This window comes from Morone saxatilis, unplaced genomic scaffold (assembly GCF_004916995.1).
Source record: "Morone saxatilis isolate NCDOM2014 unplaced genomic scaffold, NCSU_SB_2.0 Contig20, whole genome shotgun sequence".
Lineage (NCBI taxonomy): Eukaryota > Metazoa > Chordata > Actinopteri > Moronidae > Morone > Morone saxatilis.
In genome coordinates, this window is record NW_023339763.1 from 4,185,145 (window position 1) to 4,195,114 (window position 9,970).

A 9,970-nucleotide genomic window follows, 5' to 3' on the forward strand; every position below is an offset into this window, starting at 1 on the left:
CAGCCTGGTCGAACAGGTCACATTTATACAGTGAATCACTGTATAAGATAAAAGGTTAATTCTAAAGGACATTTCTATAGCCTACAATAAATAGTGTCCTCAGAGTATGAAGATGAACACTAGCACACCACTTTGGTTCTCCGGGTAGCAATGACCTTGTTCTGCACAATGAACCTGAGTTACCCTCTGAATGAGGTCTGCAAACATGCATTATATGAATTTTCTAGCCTTGCACAATCTTTATCAATTGATGAAGAAGACGCTTCAAAAATTGTGACGCTGACCCCGGTAAGACCAGTGTATACAAAGGTAGTTTTTACAAATTCAGAAGGTGCAGAAATTGAAGAAAGATGGCTGGTGAAAAGAGCAGACCATAATGTTCCCGTCTGTTACCTACTGCTGGTCTACCAGGGGAACATGGGAATAATTGATAAAGTTACCTAATAGGTACTTTAATATGTACGTATAATAACCCTTATCTCTGAGGTATAATATTACTGTATTACAATGTAATGGTTTTTTTTTCTTAGCTCAATCTGAAAATGCTTCTGAAGTGTGTTTACTCTAATTCATTAAATTGTTACTGCGACCTGCTTCAGTTGTAGCAGTAGCATCCTTCAGCATCCTTTTTTACAGATAGCATTAGCAGCTGGAACTGATCCACCATCCTCCTCAATCACAGCACCTGTTTCGTAGCTTGACGAAAAGTTGAATCAAGCCAGAATGACCGCCGCCCTCATAGTAAATACATTAGGACATTCTGCTTAGCTACACAACATTAGTAATGTGAAGGCTAAAAAGACTGTGACTGGATTGTTAAAATGCATTATCATGTTAAACTAACTTGCATATGCATGACCTTTCATTCAGCAGATGAACTAATGTGCTTTGACTGTCTGATGCATTGTGGGCTTTACTGCAGTAAACGTATGCAGAAGAAAATAATATGTGACGTATAATCTATTTTGCCGGGGCAACAGGCCTAACTTCTGACCCGCTGCACCTGGTCTTTGCTAATGACCATGATGTATGTAGGTAGAAGCAGGTCGAATTTGGAGATATTTATGCTTAACTTTACATGCTGAAATGCACCAGATGTTTGATACCAAAAGCTTCCCTAGTAGTTAATTCTGTTCCATTCCATCCACACTGTTGTGAAACAGAGCTGGATGAGGAAGAATAAATCATCTGTAGAATATCAATAGGGGTTAATGTCAATCATGGGCACTCAAAACTGCACAATGACAGTTATGTAACTCAGAGAAGATTCCAGACCAACCTCCAGGACACTGATGTTCTAGTCTGAGAACTGCTGAGTCACAAGGCATGAATATAGAGCACTCAACATGTGGTTTTTATTCATATTTTTGGTCCTGTATATTCATGCCTTTGGGTGCTGAATATATAAATCTTGTTTTAATTATAATTTAAACGTTTGGAGAGACTAAAATCCCTGTCGCCATGTTTTCTGTGTGTAATGATTCGCACCAGGAGTTTCATTTTGGAATAATAACATGTTCTCACAGCTAACCTTGCTGTATAATAAAATGTGAAAAAAAAAAAAAAAACGTCATTCAAGACTACATTCAGTTTGCAAATTGGTGCATTTACATGCGAAAAAAATGACAAGTCCTCGTGATAATCCTGTTTACAAGACGGAAGGAATTATTTTGACTGTCCAGAGGTAATTCAGGAAATGATGGAGTTCTACACCACGCTCATGCTCAAAATTTCTGCTTACTTCCTACAGCATTCCCTTTGAGTCAGCTCGATAGTACATCTGATATCTGATATGACTTATATAATTGTTTTCAGAACTGTGTGTCCTCAGTAGCCCCAATGAGGTCCATCTCAGTGTCCGCAAATTTTCTCGAGCTTTCCCAAAATAAATCTGAAAATGCTCTTTTGTCTCCCTGGCCAAGCTTAAAAAACACTACACTACCTTCGATAGTTTTATTGAATCATAAATGTGCGTTTTATAACTTTATATATTTATTAACTTCTTTGCTGATTTGTATTCCCTGTGTAAGACACAGTGAAAATCCTTGGTACACTTTGGGAGCAGGGGTGTGTATTCACCATTTATCTCTAATTTCCATGTGGTGTAATCTCTTGAAGAAAGTGCATTTATTATACACAGTATGTCATACACAGGATAATCCCTTTTTTTTTTACTTTAAATTTAAACTCTGAAAAGAATGATTTTGTGACCACATACTGCTAAGATACTAGTATTAACTTGCTTTTTATGTTTCCTGGATTATTACAGTACATGCTCCTTTATTCGCTGAGAAACATTTCCAGTGGCAGAAGAAGTACTCAGATCCTTTAATTAAGTAAAAGTACCAATACAACAATGTAAAATACTTCATTGTAACTAAAGGTCTTGCAATATCTTTCATCACCTTATTTTACTTCAGTAAAAACACAGAAACTATTCTCAGCAAAAACTGTACATGAAGTAACAAAATTAAACATTCTTTCTGCAGCAAAATGTCCCTAATGACATTATTGTTAATACTGATGCATCAATATAACAAGCCACATTTTGTTCTTGTAGGTGGTGGAGATGGATCTACATTATATACAGTTGGCTGGTTAAGTTAAATGGTTCTCAACCTAGGGACCCAAACAAAGGCTTGCATAAATCTGAGGGGTTGTGAGTAATTGGAGGAACTGAAACATGACAAGGGACCAAAACTAGATACCAATTTAACACACCAGACTTTTTGTTTATGTATAATCTTAATCTGTTAAATATAGCTGTTAAATAATTGCAGTGGTGTATAAAGTATAATATTTTCCTCTGAAATACAGCATGATAAAATGGAAATAATCAGTAAAGAACAAGTACCTTAAAAACATACAGAACCTAAATAAGTAAATCTGCTTTCTTTCCACTGCTGAAATACCTTTTGGGCTCATGAAACCTTTCAAAGCCTGTTCAATAATGTTAGCTATTATTTATTCAGGGAAGGTTCTCTGAGAGGAAGCCTCTCTTTTGCTGGAACAATCTGATCATATTCACACCTGGAAGCTCCCCAGTACAACCACAGTCTGATCCGCTGGCCACTGAGAAGCTCTACTGGAGTGGTTGGGATTAAAGTTGCTGCTCCTTCACTTAACCCACCCAGATTTATCCTGCCGGTCTGGGGATTGAACCGAAGACCTCACGTTCGCAAGCTCGCAAGCTTTAGACTGCTGCCCCTGATGTCACAAATGTACCAAAGTCATTGTTTTTTTTATGGTTAGAGGTCCTGAAAACTGAGATTAGGCCTGCAGGGTTTTAGCAAAATAATATAATCTTCATCTAAAAGGTATTTTGTGATGTAAAAAAAATATATATATATATATACAGTATAAAAATCTAATCTGAGCTCAAAGAGGAGTCTGAATCTATGAGTCACTTAAAAATCTGCACAGCCATAACTAAACTTTTTTCCATATTGCATGTGCAGCTCTGACACAATGTGACGTGACAGATCGAACTTTGACAGACTGAATTGTAAACAAGGTTCTTAGCCATATTGTTGTGTCATATTGTTTGTTAGCAAAGTATCTCATACATCGCTTTGCCAAAAATACACTCTGCATCTCATAGTTAAACTTAACAATCCCATTAAGCTGTCAGCCTTTCCTGTGCCTGTGCCTGGTTGATGAGACTTCACGACTGAACATTTTCTTCAAAGCCAACTGTTCCTTTTCAGGAATTTGTTTTGGTGTCTGAGAGTTATCCTCAGAAGCCTCTAAATCATTATGCCAGTGAGCATTGGAATTGGGAGATACTGGCACAAAGTACTGACATCTTGGATTGTTGTCCACATGACTACGTACGGCTTCCTCCTGTTGAACGTACACAGTAACAAGTGTTAGACTAAAAACTTAATCAAGCCACAATGTGAACAGAAAATGTCCCCGCAGAAATTGATTTAAAATGCCAAAAGAAAATGAAAAAAGGGACGAGACTGTGTTACTAAATCACCAGTGTTTCAGTAGTGTTTTGCATTGCTGTTTTCCGCAAGAAGTATGATTTTAAGGGAGCCAATGGTGGAATGTAGGTACATTTACTTTCCACTATATTTGTCTGCAGCTTTAATTACTTTTCTTGACTAGTGAAAACCATGTCACTCCAAATATGGTGATTTTGAATTTGAATGTTTCTGATAAACTGAAAGATTAAGTGTTCCTTTATGGGCTTAGAAAGTTTCCCTGCTTCATAAAGGACCAGAGAATTTAGTGGCATCCAGCAGTGAAATAGCAGATTGCAACCAATTGCTTGCCTCCCAAACGTATAGGAGAAACTATGATAGCTGCAAAACATGCAAAAAACCCAAAAGGTCCTCTCTACAGCCGGTGTTTAGTTTGTCCGTTCTGGGCTACTGTAGAAACATGGCAGTTCAACATGGCAGACTCTGTAACAAAAATAAGTGATAATACGCTAATGAAACATACAGTACCTATGAATGTTATATTCCATTTCCACCAATAGATCCTTCTAAATATTACATGCTGCAGCCACAGAGTAAAAGGGGCCCCGGTGGTCATGGTCCTCTCACGTAGACACCTTGGCCCATCAACGTCTCTACCACCTCACACACCTAAGGGACTTCAGGCTGTCGCTCAGCGTGATACTTTCTGTACTCCTGCTCCATAGAGAGCATTTTAACATGCAGCATCACCTCCTGGTTTGGGAGCAGCACTAAGAAGGTGCGGTCAGCAGAGCACAAATTTGGAAGTCAGTTCTTGAGGAATTCCCTCCTTCCTGTTCACAAAAATTTAAGACACATCATGTGCCTGCACTGCTGGACAGAAAGAAGTCCTATTTATAGTACATAAAAGTTCCAATTCTGAACAAAATGTACTGCATTTCAGTGGTTCAAAAATATTTATGTGCATTGTTACACATATATTTATGAGGACAATGTATTTGCTTAAGAGAGACAGCTTTGGGATGTGCACTTGTCATACTAGAGCATGTTATCTAAGATAAAAGCCACATGCACGTGCAGATGCAATCATGATGCTTTTGTCAAGGCAACTCCTCGAAATGTGGACATGTTGACATGTTTCAACAGCAACTCCGTGCTGTGAATCTGGGTCGCCGTTGCTGTGAATCCATGTAGAGTACGCCTGCTGGTTGCTGTGAAACAGCAAGCTACAAACATTTCAGAGCCACCTTTCAAGCCTTTTTCAAAACCTATTCTATAATGGAGGTACTCAAAAGATGGATGTTATTCCTTTAATATATTGAAGGAATAGTAATATATTAACTGTATATATTGACTGTAAACCCCCCAAATTCTGTCAGCACAGTTGCAAAATTTGAGGCTTGGATCATATGGGCACCACTCCTGCTTTACCTTTAAGAGTCTCCAGCACATCGTAGCACCCTACAGACTACTCTGTCAAACAAGGCTCCCAGTGTGGCTACTGTGGAGTTGTTCAGGTGTGACATCAACTTGGCTACGTCCTGTACAAGCTGAGGAGATGAGATGGATTCAATGTTCTCTTGATTGATGATGCTGACAACAGCTGTTGGCAACTTGGCATGTCAGAGGCTCTGGAGGTGATCTGTATTTTCCTGAGGAGGCATCAGATCTCCATGTGTTGCATGAAGGAGACAATGTCCGATTCCATGTGCTCTGACAATTCATGAAGGAAGCATATTTTCATAGTTCAACAAAAATTCTGAGGTTTGCATTTCATGTTACAACCGGTGACCACAAAGAACAGGACTTAAATGCATGACTCAGAGTCTTAGGTTCAAAAATACAGTCTTTACTTGCCAAAAAAGGTTTGGTACACAAGTGATCAATGGGGGTTAAGCAAACAACCCAGCAATGGAGGGGCAGGAGGCAGATTCATGGAAATAGAAAAAAACTAGTCACAAAGGGCTCAAGGTGCTGAACTGCTAGACACAAAAGTTCTGAGAAAAACAGAGAGGACACACACATTAAATACTCTACTGAGGGTGGAATAACAAGACACAGTTGAAACCTACTGGGGCGGGGCCAACAATCAAACTGGCTGGAAAAACACACGGGTGGGAGATAAAGTGGTCTGAAAGGAGATAAGTAACAAAATAAAACAGGAAACAGGCACGCTTCAGCCCAACCTGTTCCTCTAAAAGGAAAATGCTCTGTGCCCGACATGTTTTATTCCAGAGGGACCAAAATGTCCCATGGGGAATGGATGTACTAGCACATGAGTGGCCACAGGTTCTTTTCTAGGCATTTACACCCTGACTCATTCACGCTAACAAGAGAGAGGGAGAGGACTTCTCATTGATACTGATAGCCCCAAAGTGGGCAAAGAGCCACTGGTTAATGGAGATTGTGCTGCTCCTCTGCAGCCAGCCGTGGCCCTTTCTGCCGCACTGGGGACATGGCACCCCGAGAGGACATATTTCATTATTTCATCCTCAGCTGGAACGCCTTGTCTTATAAGCCTGGCCCATGATAGGTTTAATTTGAATGCAGTGGGGCTCATTCATGTCACTGACACTATTCAAAGTGCAGGGACCCTGACCACAGAGACTCAGACTCTATATATGCAGGGTTTTGAACTGTGGTGTGGAAAATTGGAGACATTTTTTCATTGCTCTGTGGCAGCAATTGTCATTTTCCTCAGGAAATGTCGGATAAGGACAAGTCTGTGACACTGAATCATCAGTGTTTCTGTAATGTTTTACATTGTAGATTCTCTGACTAGTGATGGAAATTATCATTATCAACTGAGCCGTAGTATTTCCATTTTATGCTATCTCTGAGACAAATCTTTTACTCCACTACATTTGTCTGACTATAGTTACTAGCTACTTTTTAGATTTAAAATTTTCATACCTTTCCTGTCCAGTGTAACTCATATATGTCTACATTTCAGGATTTTAAATGTGAATGTTTGTGATAACCTGAAGGATTAATTGCTGCTCTATGGATTGAGAAAACTCCTCTACTCCTTAAACTACATAAACTATTTAAAAACCCTCTTGGATTAGCTGGAAAATCATCGCTGATGAAAATCAGGGCTGTTCGTCTCCGCTCATAAAAAGTTGATTTTAGAGATACATGGTTCTCACAGGACAATGGTGCAACAGACATGATGATCTAATAGAATATGATCTTTGCTGTGGATTAAACCCAACAGTAAGTAGTTAAAATGAGCTCAACCTTTAAAATATACAGCAGTAAAAATGCAACATACGTATTAATGTAGCAGTAATATTAATTAAAATACAACTTTTTAAATATACTTTTATATAGTTATATATTAGATCCATGTTGTTGTGTGTCCTATATGAAAAATGTATCTCTCCCCATAGTGAGGCATGGAAAGCTATCCAGTAAACCCATTCTCATGATAAAGGTGTTTCACCTGAACAGACCTACATGCTTTTTCAAACATGCTGCTTCTGAAAGCCATGAAAAGCTCCTATTAGACACTGGCGAGGTCTGTACCACCTCATTTTCTGTACCTTCCGAACTTGTCACTCCAACTATGCCAGGTGTGCTCAGGTGTAAAAATGGGAAGAGCTCCAAGCACTCTTCAACCTCTACTCTCCACATTCCTCAGATTCCTACATCCATGAACCGCATTCACTGTTGAACTGCATTAAATCATGCCTGTGATGACAGTGATGGAGGTGGCATGCTTTCAGGAGAGAGATGGGAGAAGTGAACAGCGTCCATACATTCACCTCCTTTCATCATTTTTGAATGCCACTCTCATGTATGGTATAAACCACATACCAAGAGATGCAAATAACTGCACCTGATGTAACCGTTTATACCAAGGACTGCTGCTGCTTTATTTTCAAGGTAAGGACTTTTTCCATTTTCCATTGTGTGTCGGTGAATTATGTCAGTATGTTTGTCAGGATGAACAGCATGAATCAAATATCGTAAAGGTCCAGTGTGTGGAGGATCTATTGGCAGAAATGGAATATATTATTAGGCATATTTTCATTAGTGTAGAAAAAATTGTGTTTTTGTTACCTTAGAATGAGCTGTTTTTGTCTACAGAGGGAGTTGCGTGTTGTCGAGGTTTCAGTTGGCTGCAATCAGCAACTTCACCACTAGATGTCACTAAATCCTACACTGCTCCTTTAAATACAGAAAATAAAATACTGTTAAAGTCAGACAGTTGTTAACGTTATAGATTCAGATGGGTGTAACGTAGCTCTACTCGAGGTGAGTGATGTTTGACATTAATACTTGTGTCTCTGTTCTCTCTGTGTGCAGGTGGTCCAGATAACCAGGTGCACTTTGAAGGATATCAGGTGTCCAATCAGTGCATGGCTTTGGTGAGAGACGAGTGCCTACTGCCCTGCAAAGACGCTCCTGAGCTGGGCTTCGCTAAAGAGTCCAGCCCTGAGCAGTACGTACCAGACGTCTTCTACAAGGTAAGACTGTGATCATACACAAAGTGAACGAGCATTACACAAATCCCATCAGAATAACGACATACAGATACTTAGGTTGCGATTGGGGCCAGGTACAGTGAGTCCAGATGTTGAAGTTTTTGTTTCCATCCAAAAGGACAAAGACAAATTTGGAAACGATGTGACGTTTCTAGCCCGGCCTCTCCCTGTGGAGTACCTCATCATAGACGTGAGTAATGTGTCTCTTTGTCACTGGGCAGCAGGTGTTTCTCTGATCTTTTTTCACTCTGCGTTAATAAGAACAGATGCTGTGTACTGCCGCTGTCTTCGTTTATAATGTTCCTGTTTTTTCTTCTATATAGATAACTACCACTTTTCCAAAGGACCCTCAGTACACCTTCTGCTCCACACAACGCTTCCCCATCGAGAACCGTGATATTCTGGGAGAGACACAAGTAAGTCACTGTTGGATAAAATTCTGTTTATCTGAACCTGAAGTGGCAAAATGAATCCATACACTTTCCTGTTCAATATAAGAATATTAGATATTTAAAAATGTGTTAAATCCTGCAGAAACTCTGACTCTTGTAACTTCCAGCCACACGATTTTCTTGAGTCTTTGCCTGTACTTCAACTTGAGGTGAGGTCGACCTTTGGATTCCCTAACCTCCAGAGGTCAGAGAGGTTATAACTGTTGTTTTTTTGTTATTCGTGTGTCTGCAGAATTTCCACAGTTTAGCGACGTACCTGTCCCAGTGCACCTCCACGGCGTTCCTGGACATCGTGTCGGACTTCCATCTGCTCCTCTTCCTCGTCACCAATGAAGTCATGCCTCTGAGAGTAAGGAACACTTCAAAGCCTCTTATTTTTTCTACTTTGGCATTCGTGTTGCAGTAAATGGGTCAGAATATGGACACATTCTTGTCCAATCTGGAAGTGCTTACTGCAGTGAGGATGTTTTCACTCAGGAGCCATTATTCATGCTGATAGATTTCCAAACCGGCCCGAGGCCCCTCGTCACCGTCAAAAGCAAAAGTGTTTTTCTGTGATAATGATGAACTCCGTGATCAGAGTTCTTTTATCAAATCCAGACTTTCAGAGCAACCATCTGTTGACGTGTTGCTGTTTTTTTTGCAGTGGATAGATCAGAGTTTGTGTTTGTTCCTGCAGGACAGCATCGGGTTGCTACTGGATGCAGTGAGGACTTCTAATGAGGACCTGGCACAGACCTGGAAGAAGTCGGAGCAGTGGGCCACCATCGAGCAGCTGTGCAGTAAGTCACCTGTCAAATTGTCCCCCAACTCTGGCATTTTTTTATTTTTCCTACATTTTATAGAAAGATAATCAGTTATTTGAAAAATGAATGACGGGATCTTCCGCTTTAATCCCCTGTAATCCCTCTCCTGTCCTTCCAGGTACGGTTGGCGGGCAGCCCTCCAGCTCTCTGGGTTACGGGGCCATGGGCGGCCCCTCGGTCCCCGCCTCCTCCTCAGCCATGTGGTCCTGCCTCCACTGCACCTTCATGAACCAGCCTGGTACAGAGCACTGTGAAATGTGCAGCCTGCCCCGCAGTTAAACCCCCCACCCGCC

At 40.4% G+C, this 9,970-nt stretch overlaps 1 protein-coding gene across 1 annotated transcript; it reads left to right on the plus strand.

Moving 5' to 3' along the window:
* Nucleotides 1-8,197: 8,197 nt before the first annotated feature.
* LOC118331726 (nuclear protein localization protein 4 homolog) lies at nucleotides 8,198-9,970 on the plus strand (the record flags this gene model as incomplete). The annotated part of the gene is made up of 6 exons (XM_035666791.1): nucleotides 8,198-8,401; nucleotides 8,538-8,609; nucleotides 8,743-8,835; nucleotides 9,104-9,220; nucleotides 9,551-9,653; nucleotides 9,796-9,970. Coding segments are annotated over 6 exons (750 nt in total), but the record flags the coding sequence as incomplete, so codon positions are not given.